General features: G+C 44.7%; 1 protein-coding gene across 1 annotated transcript in view; it reads right to left on the reverse strand.

Annotated features, from left to right (window-relative positions):
* Positions 1 to 2,448, reverse strand: part of LOC122812918 (SAP30 binding protein) — a 1,615,174-nt gene extending 1,612,726 nt beyond the window's left edge. Inside the window, exon 1 of the mRNA XM_044084976.1 lies at positions 2,271 to 2,448. Within this exon, the coding sequence (XP_043940911.1) occupies positions 2,271 to 2,352 (82 nt within the window). The 5' untranslated portion in view covers positions 2,353 to 2,448. The remainder of the gene's footprint in view (positions 1 to 2,270) is intronic.
* Between the last annotated feature and the right edge of the window lie 14,448 nt (positions 2,449 to 16,896).

Genomic DNA, 16,896 nt, shown 5'->3' on the forward strand with positions numbered 1-16,896 from the left:
GAGCTCTTATGTCATATTAAGCTCCTCCACAGAATACCACAGAGGTAAACCCATCACAGCTAATGCCTGAAAGACAAACAAGGACTAACACACCAAGGATGGAGTCCAAATTATTTTGTATGACTGAAGAATAGAAAATGATAAAACAATCAAAGCTTCTTAAATGACAGTCTATGACAGACAAGTGTCCACTCAACAACCACCTGTCCCTTCAATCTGACTAACCAGGATAAAGAGGGAGGGAGGGACACAACTCGTATCAGTGCAAGACTCCAATGAACCAAGGTTGTGATCGTATAAAATAAGGATGGAGCCATATAGACAACTCACAGGCACAAATTGTCAGTTTCAGACAATCCTGAAGGTGAATGCCAAATTCCTGAGAGACATTCCCAGCTGTTTGAGCCAAGGAAAACCAGATTCTTAGGTAGTCAAAATGTTCTGTTTAACTGAAGGTCTTACTGCAATACAGTATTACAGACGAGGGTGGAAGTTTCAAATCCACAATGTGTGATAACCATCCAGGTACTGTTAATCCAAGTGTGACTGTATCCGATCCTGTCCAAAATGTTGCCAGTTAATGTGGTACACCACACTTTATTATTTCAAAGAAAGGCTTCTTCTCCTTGATGATGGGGGAGTATTTATCAATAAGAAATTTAAAATCAGTTTGCGCTTGTATATACTGCAAGTATGTATACAGTAGCACTGACACTTGCAGTAGTGTACCTACATTAGCAACTGGTGAATCAGACTCCACGTATTGTGTGATGCAGTATTTCTTAAAAAGCTAGTGTGTTTGTGATGAGTGAAGAACTTTGTGCTTCCATTTTCTGTAACATTAAAGTTTCAGTTTTATTACAAATGCTGGTGTATCACAGCCATAGCTCTCAACCTTCCATCTCCAAAATGAGGAACACTTGCCTTCATAATGTGGAACAAATGAGCAAAATGTGGAAAATATACTAATGGCTTACTAACAACTTCAACTAGGAAGGTGGATGGTTAAAATATGCTGGTTTTACTTATAAAGAAGATAATTTAATGAATTAATATGATTAATTTCTATTTACCATGGATTTCACTTAAAAAAGTTCCTAACACTGAATGTGTGACAGACTCTTTCAATGTGGAACTTTGAGGAACATGAACTTTTTAAGACCCCAAATGAGGTACGTTCCCCATAATGAGGTACACTTGAGAGGTATGATCACAGCATTATTTACATTACCTATGAACACAGCATGCTATCTGAACTTCTCCCGGGAATCCCGTGGAATTCAATTCTCCAGTCACAGCTCAAAATATCTTAAGTGGATCTTCATTCAAACACCTGGACTCTACTTCAATATTAACTGTTAATACAACTTATCTATGTGCTTAATTAACCAGGGTCACCATGCCTTAAGCCTTTTAGTCCCCACCCTAACTCTCAAAGTACTTGACTTTAAGGAGCTTTTCTGTAAACCTTGTATCAAGTGAGATTTGATTTAAACCATATTTTTCATACACAGATGTTCTTCGCATACTAAATGAGAACTTTAATACTACTGACAGGTATCACTTAAGACACACTGACAGTCTTTTACAAAAAGACCTTATTAGTCTTCATTTTCCGTAAATCCCTTCTGCTACACCTTCAGTCTCTCTTTTTTTTAATCATTAACACGTTCATCCCCAAGAGGCAGAAACACATTAAATCTTCAGATGTCCACCCAAAGGGATTCAATTGCCCAATCCATTCACGAGTTCCCTTTCCCAAACCTGGTACAGAGCTCCAACTACGTCTATGCACATAAACTTTCCTCTAGAGTCACACGTCATTGCTTCCTCACTCTCCCGTCATAGAAGTTTCCTCATCCAGTACTCTACATTACTTATCCTCCTCTTTGTCTTATGACTTACACTGCTAATCTACTATAACAGGTAATATCACTGACCTGGTAACACTGGTTCACGTTGTACAAGCACCCTACTGCATCACTAAAACTTGTAAATATCTACTACACCTTCCCAACAGCAATAGAAACAAAAGTCTTTGAAGCAAGCAAGGTGGTCCTTGTCATAAACAATACCAGTCTGTGTTATTGTATACGCAAATTAGTTCAATAACTTGCATTTATCCAGTGCATGTGGGTACTACAAAATCAAAGCACACAAGCTTGGGTACCAAACATGGTCAACACAATTTCAAAAAAAATGTCAGAGACATAATAAACTGATTTTCCAAAAATGAAGTTTAAACTACAAACAGACGACAATTCTCCTACCCGCTGCTTCATTATCTGTATCTGGCTCAGAATCCTCATCGTACACAGCTAAAGAATGCAAAACATTCTTAGGACCCGACATCGTTATGCCACTAAGCAGCAGTGGCGCACATTAATTGCGTCACCTCCTTACCGGCTGAGCCAGATTGAAGAAGACTGACAACCGAAAATACTACATTTTTCAGAGCACTCTCTGAACACCATAAACCAACTGCCTTGTATTTTTAAGTTGATTTAATCACTACCAATAGCAACCTAAATGCATAATGGCTGTTTGAGTGAGTGGTAATTGTTTAGGAAAAACATTTACCAAAGGAAAATTAAAATGAAAGGTTAACTGCTCATTTAATTTCCTGGATATTCCATAGCACAACATGAGTCTAATAAGAACATGAACTTAAAGAAATCAATGTTTTATGCTTTATGTATTTAGAAAAAGGAATGGACACGTGGAGTTGGATGATGACGTCACATTAATGCGCAGTGCCACCGGCTTAGGTCAGAACGAAGTTATTAAAAGTTAGAAGAGCTTACTGAGAAGTTTGATTTATAAGTGTAGTCCGTCACGTTTCCGTAGTACGTGGCTTACTGCGGCAAGACGGGGTAGTTGCATTTAGACTGTGTGGTAATAACAGTCTGGATGGTTGAGTCGCACTTCGTAGCGACTCATTTGCTTTACTTTGGAGAATTAGAAAACTGTAAAAAATGTTTGTGCTGTTCACAAAGTTTACATAGGGTTAATGTGGTGAACAATGTATTTTCTCCTAATTCTTTTGACTGGGAATGTTAAAACATTCAGAAGAATGAAACTATCGCTGTAACCTGAAGAGTAATTACTACTGAGTACACGAAGTATTACACTGTCTACCACGTTGACTGCTTATGACCATTAAGGAGTATTTCAGTATTCAGATAGTACTGCATTTGCAGTGGTGATCTGGCAAAATAGGTATCGCGACCAAGATGGCCTGTACTGCGCTGAGCGTGAACAACTCTACTGTTTCATATTCGTTCTCCAAGCCTGAATGCAAGATTCAGAAATCCTTGAGCAATATATTTGGCTTTGATAGCTTTCGAAGTTCTCTACAGGAGAAAGTTGTCAAAGCAGTTGCGAAAGGTAAGGGAATACATCTCGTTAAACCAGACGTTATATCGCTAGAATGTTTGCCCGATCCATATTCTACTGTGTTGCTGAATTATTTTGCGTTTTTAAGACAATGTAAAGACAATTCCACCTATTTCAACTACCGCGATTTTTCATAATTTATACCTTTTCACTGTCACGGTGTTTTCTTATGTTTTTAAGTGAATACCGGAGATAAGCTCGTGTACAGTGCGCGTTTAGGGATATTGTTTCTGCTTATTTGCAATATCTAAGCGTTAGTCACTGGAATTGTTTTTGTGCAGTAATTCGTTGTTGTGGATTGATCAGCTTTTGTTCCTTGTTAGATGATTTTTTTTAAAAATGAAACTGGAGAGATACATGACAGCGGAGCAAAAAATTCTGAACATCTATCAATCATTCAGCATTAAAATACCGTAGTTTCAGCCTTTAAAAATCATAGAAGAGAGAATCGGAAACAACACTTCATATTTTTAATTGTACAATATTTTCGAGTACTAATCTGTGGTATCCCAAATAGGTCTGTCTGAGGATTGAGAAGCATCATTAAATCTTGGAGGCGGAAATCTGTATATATGGGTGTAAGTCATAGCACTATTCGTACATCATAGCAGTTGAGAGGTCAAGCTTGAAGACTTTTGAACTACGTCTGCCTAAAATTGGAACTGTTCGCTTGCAAGACTTTTGTGTTTTTTGTATAATCTTTATCATAAAGTGATTATGTTGTAAAGAGAGAAAATATTTGAAGAGTATAGTTTGTTTCGTGGAAGAGGAGCTCCCTGAGATGAAACTGTGGCATTTATACGAAGGAGCAGTTTGGAATGGAAATGTGGCAGATGTACAGATGAGCTCACCAGAAGTGATGGATAACAGTTGGGACGCACTTGATATGATAGTGAAATTTACAGTATTGATCACTTAAACAGTAAATTTAATAGAGAATGTCAGGAATATTTAAACACTATGCACACTCTAAACAATGTATTTAAATATCTATATTTATTGGCTTTAATAAAGTTTTTGAACGTTTTCTTTTAAAGGTGAAATATTGTCACCAGTCTAATTATGAAAACTTTCATTGTATGTAAGATTAAGGGGGGGCCTCAACAGTTGGGTTCCTGAATCATCTGTAAAAAGAAAATAAACTGGATTTTTGACATAAGTTTGGCAGCAATAGATAGTATTTGTCACGAAGTTTAAATGTTAGAGAACTTAAAACTGTGGCTGTTTTTGGAAACCACTGGTTTGAGTTGTGGTGCAAATGATGTTAAAGGGTTAATGAATATTGAGAATTTTGTTTTCACTGTTGTAAGTTCTCGTTTGGGAAAAGGACAGTCAAAGGGGAAAGCTGTGCTGTGTAGGGTGGGGATTAGAGAATTAATGGTAGTTAATGCTGGCTTCTTGGATTAACAAGATGGGGTGACAAACTCCTGAGATGCACACTAACAAGAAAAATATTACTGTAATTAAAAAAAATTATAGATGTTATGTGATCCTATCTCGCCTACATTCTGTACTGATGGGTTCGGAGCTGATCCTCTGCTCCAACTCGGCACTCTATACTATAGAGCGAAGTCTCTAATTGGCTGAGCTATTCTACATCCCAGGATGCACCACCACTACTTCCTCAGATCTCATTTGCCGCTTGACAGCAATAGACGTGGTCTTGACTTGGCTGGGCTAAGTACTCTTTACTGACATTGTCAGAATTTCTCTAATTTTTCACCCAAAAGCTGTTTTTAACAGCTACTTATCACTTGTTGAGTGTTTTTGTGAGAGAAAGTTGTGTGAAATTTCTGAGCGTTAGGTTCCCGCTCTTATTAGTAGAGATTTTCCTCTGTCTAGTTCAGGATATTTGTGTCGTTAAAAATTACTGTTTAAAATTTTTTTTTTTGTGGTACTGTATATTAACATCTAGGTCCCGTTTTAGTTAGAAGGGCCTTGCCCTCGCGCTCTTAGAGCCTTGTTATAGTTTACCTGTTTTGTCTGTTACGAAGCGTAGGTCAAATCCTGCTCAAGTTAGAGGGATTTGGTTCTCAGTGCTTACATTTTGTCCCTAGTGGTTGTTTGTGTTGTCCTGGTGATGTCAAAAGAACATAGACCTTCGGGTTTTAAAAAATGTACGAAGTGTGGGTACAAGATGTCTATAACGGATGATCACTCGCTCTGTGTTTATTGCTTGGGGCCTAAGCATCTTCAAGAGTCGTGTAGTGTATGCCACGCTTTTTCTTCTCGTGTCCTCCAAGAGAGGAAAAACAAATTAATATTGAAAGGGATGATCTCCCCTTCCTTTGAGGGAGGCTTTATCTTCTTCCCCCTCTCCCTCCAGGAAGAAGTCGTCTTCGGCTCCGACCAGTCCGTCTGAGCCAACAGCAAAGAAATCAAGGCAGGCTTCTCCGTCGGCTCCACGGACTTCGGAGCTGAGGTCGGAACGGTCTGCCTCGGTGCCTCCAGCCTCGACTTCTCTGTCCTCGGAGCCGAGAGCTCGAGCATCGAGAGGTGGGTCACCTTCGGCTCCAGTGGTTTCGGAGCCGAGAAAGGTCGCGCACACAGACTCTTCTACCTCGGCGCCGAAGTCCCCGTCGGCTCCGAGGGAAATTGCTGTACTGGTGGAATCTCCCTCGGCGCCGATAATACTTGAGACTATTTGGAGCCGGTCCCCCAGTCTTTCGGAACCGGCGGAGAAGTCAACTCGGGCCCGATCGGTCTCTTCTCGGTCCTCGAGGATGTCCGATTCGGATATTGACAGGGTACTTCAAAGGCTGTTTCAGTCTCCAGTCTTTCAAAAGTTAGTCTCGGCTCCAGCCCAGTCGGCTCTGGAGCCGATTGTCCACCCTGTTGTTTTGGTTCCTCCTCCAACAGCCTCGGCACCATTGGAGTCGGTGCTGGTGGAGCCGGTGGAGGTTTTCGGGTCGGCTCCGACCCTTACTCCAACCCCGACCTTCGGGTCTGAGTTCGGTACATGGACCTCCTTGGTCGGCCCCGGGGGTGACGTTTCGGGTCCGAGCCTCCCTCTCGGTGCTTCGGCTGCGGGAGTGCCTTCTACTGTTGTGGCCTCGGGGGTCGGACCGTCCCAGGACTCTGGAGGTCCGGCCTTCAGGGCCATGAGGAGTGCTTTAGCCAAATCTTCCTTGGCTACCTCCACCATCTCTCCGGCACCTTCCCTTGGCATGGAGACTTGTTCCTTTGTTGTCCCCCTGTCTCAGGACAGCGGAGCCCTGGAGCCTGAGGTCACCCCCATTGGGGATTCCTCCCTTCCTGGGTGTCCTTCCAAAGCTTCTTCGGAGGAACCTCCCAGGAAAAGACAGTGTAAGAGGAAGCACGTCGACTCGCCTGATGAGTCTCTCACCTCAGACACCGACCTCGATGACGCGGAGGGGTCCCCCAAGTCGTCCTCGGACGATGTCTCCTTTGTGGACATCTTAGAAGTCCTCAAACAACGAGGCGACTGGCAATCCAAAAACCCCCTTCCGCTGAGGAGTCGGTATTCCTCAAGGCCTTCGGGGCTCAGCCTTCTGTCTCCTGGGTGTCTCCGCCCTTCGATGAGCTTCTGGATTTGATCTCTCGAAGGGGGTGAAAGCACCCGGATTCTGTGGAACCGGTGCCAGCTCGCCCGAATAAATTTTTCAGCCCCCCCAGAAAAGGAATTCTTATCCAAAGGTGTGGCCGTAGATGCCCTGGTGGTGGCATCTGCTACCCAGCAAGATGTGGCAGAGGCTTCAACATCCGTCCACCCTCCTAATAGAGTCCAGGAGTATGGATCGGTACGGGAAGCGCACCCTTACTTCAGCGGCCTTTACTTTAAGGTCTCTGAATTACCTTATGCACTTCACCAGACTTCAGAGGGATCTGGTCAAGGAGCTGTCAGATACCCTCTCTGGTAACCTACCTGAGCAGTTGGCCCAGACGGTTAGCTCTCAGTTGGCTACCCTGTCATCTATATCGAACTCGTCCATGAGGCTCATTTCATATGCGGCCGAGGGAGCGAGTAGAGCGACGGGTACAGGTGTTGCTCTACGGAGACAGGCCTGGCTCCGCCTGTGTCATTTTGTGGAGGCCTTAAAGTCTTCCTTTGCCGACGCTCCCTTTGATGGGTCCTCCTTGTTTGGACCCAAGGTAAAGGACACCTTGACCCGCTGTGAACAAGAGGGTAAAACTTTGACTGCCATAGGGGCACGGTTTTCCACTCCCTTCCGGCCTTATCCCAAGGCTAGAAGAGGTGGGAAAATGTGGTTCCGCAAATCTCAGAAGACTTGCCCCTCACAGCAGGATGATCCCCCTTCTAGAGGCAGAGGAGGGGGAAATTTTTCAGGAAGACGCAGTCCCAGAGGTGGCAGGGGCCCACGCAACACTGGAGACCGCAAGTCCTTTCGTGGCGCCTCAACCTTCCAGCATCCCTGAAGGATTGCCCGACTGCGCCGCTCTGGAGCCAGTCGGGGGTCGTTTTTTGAGGCACCTAAAGGCCTGGGAGAATATCACCCAGGACCGATGGGTGCTCCGAGTCATTGCCGGAGGTTACAACATCCCCTTTTCGCAGCCCCCCCCCACCATCCCGGAAAATCCCGGACCCACCACCCAGTCAACGGGATCTCGCAGCCTTCGAAATTTCAAAGCTGCTTCAAAAAGGAGTCATCCAACCGGTCCCCGAAGACCAGACCGGATTAGGGACTTACTCGAGATTCTTTTTGGTGCCAAAAAAGACCGGGGACATGAGGCCCATCTTGGATCTCAGCAAGCTCAACCGTTCTGTCAAGAAGTCCAAGTTCGGATGGTCACTTTACAATCCATTCTCCGCTGCTGGAGAAAGGTGTTTGGATGTGCTCCATAGATCTCAAGGACGCCTATTATCACATCCTGATAGATCAGGCGTCCAGGAGACACTTGCGCTTCAGCCTGGGAGACGGTCATTTCCAGTTCCGTGCACTGCCCTTTGGTCTCACCACAGCCCCCAGGGTGTTCACCAAATGTTTGGCAGTGGTGACTGCTCACCTGAGAAGTCTAGGATTCCAGGTGTTTCCATATCTAGACGAATGGCTCCTAACTGCCACCTCCAGGCGTCTACTCTTACAAAACCTAGCAGCCACTATTTCTCTAGGCGACTCCCTGGGAATCACCTTCAATTGGGCAAAGTCCGTGTTGCTGTCATCTCAGCGCATACGGTTTATCGGAGTAGAGATGGACTCAAAGCAAATGCGGGTCTATCTTCCTACAGAGAGGATAGAAACATTACAATCTCAAGTCCGAGCATTGCTCTTCAGATGCCGAGCCCCAGCAAGGATGGTCCTACAACTGTTGGGTTCCATGTCGGCTACCGTTCTCCTAGTTCCCTTAGCAAGATTGCACATGAGGATTCTCCAGTGGCTCCTGTCAGTCCAGTGGTCGTATCAGGATCTCCCTCTGTCATCTCATTATGATCACGGAGACGTGCAAACAGGACCTCCGTTGGTGGCTTCTTTCCTCCAACCTGGATCAGGGGCAACCCTTCGTTCCTCCACCTCCAGTGGCCACTTTGACTACGGACGCCTCCCAGACGGGGTGGGGGGGACATTACCTGGGCAGGTCAGTCCAAGGCAAGTGGCACCCCGAGAGTTCCCTACACATCAACATACTGGAAATGAGGGCGGTGCTTCTATCGCTACAAGCACTACACAGTTACCTCCCCCAGGGCATGATTGCCGTTCAGTCCAACAACATGTCAGTAGTCTGGTACCTGAACAAGCAGGGAGGGACCAGGTCCTACCCCCTTTGCAGAGAGGCCATGAGAGTATGGGATTGGGTTATTGCAACCAACCGTTTCTTGGTAGCAACACACATTCCGGGGAGATCCAATGTGATAGCCGACCGACTGAGCAGAACTATTCTCTCCCCTCACGAGTGGTCTCTGAACGACAGAGTAGTAACTCAGATCTTCAGAAGATGGGGAACTCCTTGTTGCGACCTCTTTGCAACTCCTCACAACACGAAATGTCAACAGTTCTCTCTCACCCCAGTTCCGGGGGGGGGGGTTCCCAAGGATGCCCTAGTCCAAGCTTGGCCCACCGGCCTGCTGTACGCCTTCCCACCGGTTCCCCTTCTTCCCAGGGTGATCCAGAAGGCGATTCACTTGCGGTGCATGATGATTTTAGTTGCCCCATACTGGCCTCGTCAAGTCTGGCTGCCCTTTCTTCGGAAATACGCACTGGATGGTCCATGGTTCCTGGACCAGGCTCCAGATCTCTTGATTCACCCGTCTGGACAGCTTCATCAGTCCCTTCATTCGTTGAGGTTAACAGCTTGGCTCCTCCACTTCCGACCATAGTCAGGAACCAGGTTTTGGACTCGGAAGTCATACATATCTTGTCCTCGGCCCACAAGAATTTGACTAAAAAAATGTATAACAGCAAATGGAAGAGATTCGCCATTTGGGCCCAACTCCGGGGATTAGATCCTATTACTGCCCCGGTGTCTGAAGTTTTGAAATTTTTAGCTTCCTTATTCAATCAAAGTTCTTTGGTCTCTACCATCAAGGTTCAATTGGCAGCTATTTCTAATTTTCATGAAAGTATAGACCCACCTTTGATGAGCAATAAGTTGTGTAAAGCCTTCATGAAAGGTGCTGGGCTGCTACGACCTCCGATTTCTCATCCCGCTCCACCGTGGGATCTTAATTTCGTATTAGGTGCTTTGACCTCTTCCCCCTTCAAACCGGCAGCAACTTGTGACAATTTCTTTCTTGGAAGACTGCTGTTTTGGTGGCAATTACATCAGCCAGAAGAGTTTCGGAACTTCAAGCCCTATGTGTCAAACCACCGTACCTGGTTTTTCACAAGGATAGAGTTTCCCTCAGGCCTAATCCATTCTTTGTTCCTAAAGTTTGTTCTAGTTTTTGTCTTCAACAGTCATTGGAACTCCCAGTTTTCTTCCCCAACTACTCAGACAGAGCGGAATATATCTTCCATTCATTGGATGTTCATAGGCAATTGCGTTTCTACTTAGGACGCACCAAACATGGAAAACAGATCAGTTGTTTGTGTCCTTTTCGGACAACAAATTGGGCAAAGCCGTCACGAAGGTCACTATTGCTAAGTGGATCAGAGACTGTATCAGTCATACTTACTTTCTTTCTAATAGAGAGCTTACAACCACTGTGAAAGCTCATTCTACAAGGGCAATGGCTACTTCGACAGCCTTTCATTCCAAGCTTGCCATTAGTGACATTTGTGCTGCGGCTACCTGGTCTTCTCCGCACACCTTCATTTCTCATTACAAATTGGATGTGGCATCTCGGGGGCGAGCTTCCTTTGGTTCCACAGTTCTCCGGAGTGTTTTCCAGTGAGCCACCCAGGAATCGGGTGCTAGGGACGCTGTGCCATCAGTACAGAATGTAGGCGAGATAGGATCACATAACATCTTTTAGTTATGTACTTACCATAACTTTAGATGTTTGGGATCCATCTCGCCTACATTCCTAATAACCCACCCTCCTTCCCCCTGCCTTGGAGATCAGAAGAGACCGAACGGTTCAGTTTAGCCGTTTCATCTTGAAACACCTGGCAATGATATTTCAACTGTCTTTGACTGTGTGCATGTGTGCGGACAAACAAGATCTGGGGAAGTAGTGGTGGTGCATCCTGGGATGGAGAATAGCTCAGCCAATTAGAGACTTCGCTCTATAGTATAGCGTGCCGAGTCGGAGCCGAGGATCTGCTCCGAACCCATCAGTACAGAATGTAGGCGAGATGGATCCCAAACATCTAAAGTTATGGTAAGTACATAACTAAAAGTTTCTAAAGCATTTCTGATTTTTTCAAAAATATTTTATCGCATTTTTCTTTTTTTTTTTAATGCAAAAAGAAAATGAAACAGAAATATATAAAGACAAGATACATAGAATATCAGATCATAAGATATAGAGAACATGTACCATCAGTGTTCAGTTATCAATATGCAAAACACAGATCTTAATCATAATCGAATCTGACATAAAAAAAAAACAGTTGCGTTGAGACTTTCTAGCCTCCCTGACTTAAATTGTATCTTGTACTAACTGTGTACACTATATGCAATCGATGTCACCTCAAAAATGTATATTTTATGTGCACTTCCCAGACCTGTCCAATTTTAAGATGGATACGTTTTGCAGTATCGATTCTTTAATTTTCCTAAGCTACTTAGAATAATAATGATATTGTAGTCCCTTATTTTTTAAGTTGAGAACTTGTAAGGAAACAGGGCAGTTAGAGAAGATGGCAGCCACTCGTACGTGGCTAGCCAGGCAATTTGTAATGCATTTCTTATTTTTATGCAGTAGTGCAAAGCATTACACTCCAAGCTGTAACATGTTGAGAATTTACCATACAGAAGTGATTTGTTAATCAATAAATCATGTTTGTATCTGGTGCGTTTTTGCCATGTGATGTAATTGTCTCAATCTTGAGTGTCAGTCAACGGTACCATACCCACTTCTGACTGTTAGACCGAAAGCTACATGAGCTGCAGTGGCACATTACACTTCAGTGTGCCTGTAAGTGAGAAATTACTCTAGGACATTGCCTACTTCAGTTTCATTACAGCAGTGAAAAGACAGGTGTTCATCTAATAAAATTTCCAGATACTGTTTTTACTTCGAGTAATTAGAGTCTTCCAGAGTACTTAACTGCAGCACTTAGCTTTTACAGTTTACATGCTACAGTTAAGCTGCTAAATGCATTCATACTTTCTCACCCCAAACTAGCATCTCTTCAGCACTATGAATTGCACCTTCAGGCAGTTTGCACCCAAAGCAGTAGAACATGGGCCTCTACCACTGTTCTCAGCAGTATAGTTGTCCTAATATTCTAAAGTTTATAGAGTGCCACATTGTATGTTTCAGCTGCAGCTGAACACTATAGCAACAGGCTTTGGACCAAAACTTGATTTTCTCATCCAGTAATGGCTATGAAACTTGTGTGGTGTTCTTGATTGATTGTAATCTTTGGTGACTTAACCAGAAAATCAAAAATATTAAAAGGAGCAGAGAAGAATAATGAGGGTAAATTAGCAATGTCCTGGAAAATCGTGGGTAGTTCAAAGGTGTGGCCAAGATACAGAATAAAAAATTCTTGACTACAGCTTGCATTCACAAGCTAAGTCAATTAATGGGGTGACCCATGGCAGTTTAAGTGAGTATTCATAGGTGTTTAACAAAAAAAAAAATGTCCAAAAATAATACAACATGCAAGGTCAAGACTTTATTGTCGTGCATTGGCTAATGCCTTTATGTTCATAGGTAGGCATTGGCTAATGCCTTTATATGTTCATAGGTAGGTACTAGGCTATCTGCCCTAGGGCCTATACAAGCCCAGCCAAAAAGGTACCCTGGCTTTTGCTGCCCAAGAAAATTATTTTCCTTTGCCACTGTCGAGCAGAGCCACAGAAATGATCCCTGGGGTGAATTTTCTATTTCCCATCCAATCGTCAAGATTTTTCTTGGAGTGCTAATGTGAAGAGCATTGTTTGATATAGCTAGGTAGTTTATTCCAGAGCATGGGAAGTCTCTGGGACGGGAATCTATCCCTCCGGCATGTTCTTTTAATTGTGGTGACAAGGTTTAGGTCTCTAGAGCGTGTAGCTCGGAGGGATTGGGATTTCTTTAAGTGGAGCATGTCCAACAGCTCTGGGTTTGATATTGCTTTGTATGTTAGGCAGAGATCACCTCTGAGTAGGCGATATGCGACGGAATAAAGCTGGAGTTTTTTGAGACGTTCTGCATAGGGCATCTGTTTGAGGCCGGTAATCCTCATTGTGAGGTATTTCTGCGGCCTTTCCAGTTGTTGTAGATGTCTTGTGAGGTACATACTAAAAGGGGCGTTGTACTCTACAATGGGTCTAATGAGTGATGAGTAGAGGGGAACAATGACCTCTTTTTTTTTTTTTCCTGGATGAGAAACCTTTTGTGATGGTGTGCCAAGTAGGAGGATTTCCTGACAACTGTGGCAATGTGATTATCAAAGGAGATACTACTGTCCACCTGTATCCCAAGGTCTCTTATCACACTTTTGGTGTTAAGTATACTACCGCCTATGTTGTAGTTCATGGGTACAAAGTTTTTACCAAAGGGGATGACCATGCACTTTTTGGCATTGAGGTTGAGGTCATGGCTTTGACACCAGGCATCTGTCTCGGTGAGGCCCTTTTGTAGGATGTCCACATCATTAGGAGTTTTGATTATGGCTCCTAGTTTGCAGTCATCTGCGAACTTCGTTGGCCAAAGACCTTCTGTGTTGGCCTGTACTTCAGAGAAGTAGATACCAAACAGGAGAGGACCCAGGACTTGAATCCTGTGGTACTCCACTTGTCACTGGTCTGAAGTCGGATTTGGAGTGTGCTACATTCACAGTGTGGGTTCTGTCAGTGAGCCAGTTGGCAAACCATCTTGTGACATAGGGATTTATACCTAGTTTTGTGAGTATATCTATAATTCCAGAGTAGGGGGGGGTGTCGAAAGCTTTGGCAAGATCTAGATAGGCTGCGTGAATCACCTTGCCCTCGTCTATGGCTTTGGTGACTGCTTCAAAGAAGTCTATCAGGTTTAGGAGACATGATCTGCCTTTTACAAACCCGAACTGGGTGGGGTCCAAGGTTTGGAGATATCTTTGTTTATAAGTTCCATGGCCTTGCAGACCAGGCTCATCAGGCTAATGGGGCGGTAGTTCCAGGGGTCCATGGTGGCTCCCTCTTGTGGAGTGGGATAACCGTCACTGTGTGCCCTTCAGTGGGCACAAAGCCTGAGGTGAGGCTATGATTGAACATGGTACTTGGGTAGGGTGCCAGTTCGTTCTGTAGTTCATGTAAAATGCAGCCTGGGATGTTGTCTGGTCCCATGGATGCTGTGTTTTTGGCTTTGGAGAGTGTGGTTTTTACCTGTGCAGCTGTGATTACAGGAACTTTGCATTCTTCCGGTATAGAGATGGGCCCTTTAGGGGGTGAGAGAGGGGGCAAAGTTTGCACTGAAACTATCTGCCAGGGTGTTGGCAGTATCAGTTGGGTCTGTATATTTAGTGCTATTGTGCTGTAACTCAGAGCAGATCTGAGTGTTGCCATTCAGATTCTTGACATAGCTATAGAATGCTTTGTGGTTTTTTTTAGAATCGGTGGCAATTTTGTTTTCGTAACTAGCTTTGGAGGATTTTGTCAGGGATCGCAGCTTCTTACTGAGGCTGACCAGGGAGCTTCTCCACTCATGGGATTACATTCTGTTTGCAACAGTTTCTTCCCTCTGTTGTACAGTTTGTTTATGGCAGTGACCACCAGATTGGCTTCCTTTTTTTGGAGGATAGCGTCTTGGTTCTGTTTGAGATAGCATGATCCATGCACTCGTAAGTGCTTATAAAGTGCAGTTATGTAAGATTCAGTAGTCGTAACTGTATTGTCCATCTGCATGGGTGTCATGAAGTTCACCACTTCCGTCTTAAGAAGCATGAAGTTGGCTTTGGAGAACCTTTTTACCATGGTTTCCTTAATGAGGGGGTGGGGTCAGGATGTGGATATCTCGGGTGATTAGCTTATGTACGGACCGGACCAATGAGGCGTTGACTCCAGTCGTGGAACACCGGTCTAGTCATGTTGGTAATGACTAGATCTTGGATATTGTTTACCCCTGGTGGGAGTGTAGATAAGTTGATCCAGGGAATTAGAGTTTATGAACTCCAGAAAGCATTGAGCGAAGGAGTTGGTGCATGAGTAGTTTTCCCAGTTAATGGTGGGGTAGTTGAAATCGCTAATTATTAGGGTGTTTGGTTGAACCCTTATATTTTCAGTACATCAAGAAAAAAGGAGAGGGAATCCTGGGGCATGGTGGGGCATCTGTAGCAAGCTACAATTTGGATTGCAATTTTGCCCAGAGTTAGTTGCAGTTGGATAACCTCGGTTGCATTATGCTGAGCAACTAGCCTGGAGGTGTGGATATCCTTAATGAATATGGACACACTTCCGCCTTTGGAGTTCCGGTCCAGGTTACATGGCCGAAAAGTGTGGTATGAGTTATAGCCTGGTAGTGCAGGGGTGCTCTCTGGAGCCTTGAACTAGGTCTCAGTCACTGCATTGATATCAATGTTTTCCATTTTAAGGAGTGCCTCAAGTGAGTGTATTTTGAGATTTAGACTTCTAGCATTGAGTAGCATCACCCTCAGTTTTTGCTTGCCTGTTCCTGTTACGGTGGTGAATTTGTCATCTGAACCTTGACTAAAAAAGTTACTATAGGGGCGGCAAGAACCTTAGCCAGTATCTGGAATCCCAGGGGTGACAGGTGCAGGCCATCTCTGGCAAAGCATCCTGGTCTGTCGACCATGTCATCCCAGGCAGCTACTGGATCCCTTTAGAATGACACCAGAAGCTTAGCCAGTTGTTGAAGTCAATCATTTTGTCCTTGTACTGGGGCAGCGGTTAGCGTTGTCGCATCACAGCAAGAGGTTCTCCGGTTCGATCCTTGGCTGGGGTGCCTTCTCTGTGGAGTCTGCATGTTCTCCCCATGGGCACGTGGGTTTCCTCCAGGTGCTCCTGTTTCCTCCCATATCCCAAAGACATGCTATAGGTGGATTGGACACTCTAAATTGGCCCTAGGCTTGAGTACGTGCGTGTGTGTCTTCCATGGAAGGTTGGGCGCCGGGCTGGCAACTCTACACCGTAAAAACTCTCAGTCATGAGCAGACGTGATCTGCTGTGGTGACCCCTAACCCGGAAAAGCCAAAGAAGATTGCGGTCTCATTCTGGGTGATGGCAGAATGCTACTCAGGGCTAGGGTCATACCTGCCTGGGCTACAAGATCGGAGAGCTCTTCCATGTCTCTCTTCATGTAGTCCAGGGAGGTACGTCTCAGGTCGTTCACACCAGCATGGACAATGACAGAGTCATATTTGTACTTGTTGTAGAGTGACCTTGAGTGCGTGGGTTATGTGGTGGATCCTGGCACCTGACAGGCAGCTGACAGTAACCTTCTTGTTTAGCCTGGTGAGTGGGACATCAGTGTGCCTGACTGTAGAGTCACCTTTGACTCTAGTGTGTTGGGTACGTTGTTTTGCCTTATTGGCTGTGGTTGAGTGGCACACTGAGTCTGCAGGCTCTGTCATTTGGGTTGTGTTGGGAGTGGTGGTTGCTTGCATTTCTGCTTTGGAGGTCTCTGTTGCTTGAGCAGATTATTATTGAGAGCCCCCGCAAATGTTTGTGTGGATTTTGGTGGTGTAGATTTAGACTGTGATAAGAGTGGTGTGGTGCAAGTGTTTCCCTTCTCCTCTTGACTGTCAAGTTCAGTCTTGGTTGGAGAGAGCTTTACCTCCAGTTTGGCTAGATAAGTGCATCTCTCTCGGGTTGTAGTGTTGGGTGGTAGGAGGAGAGGGTTGTCTGTGTGCATGAGGCAATTTCTACATTGCTCCAAGATGCCCAGATTAATCAGACAGGAGAGAACACTGGGAGCTGACCCTTGGGCATGCCTGAATAAAAAACTGTTTTCCTCTACATAAGTGAGGAAAGAGAGTACAAGAGTTGTTT

This window comes from Protopterus annectens, chromosome 10.part0 (genome assembly GCF_019279795.1).
Source record: "Protopterus annectens isolate FY-2018-M chromosome 10.part0, PAN1.0, whole genome shotgun sequence".
In the NCBI taxonomy this organism is placed as follows: domain Eukaryota; kingdom Metazoa; phylum Chordata; order Ceratodontiformes; family Protopteridae; genus Protopterus; species Protopterus annectens.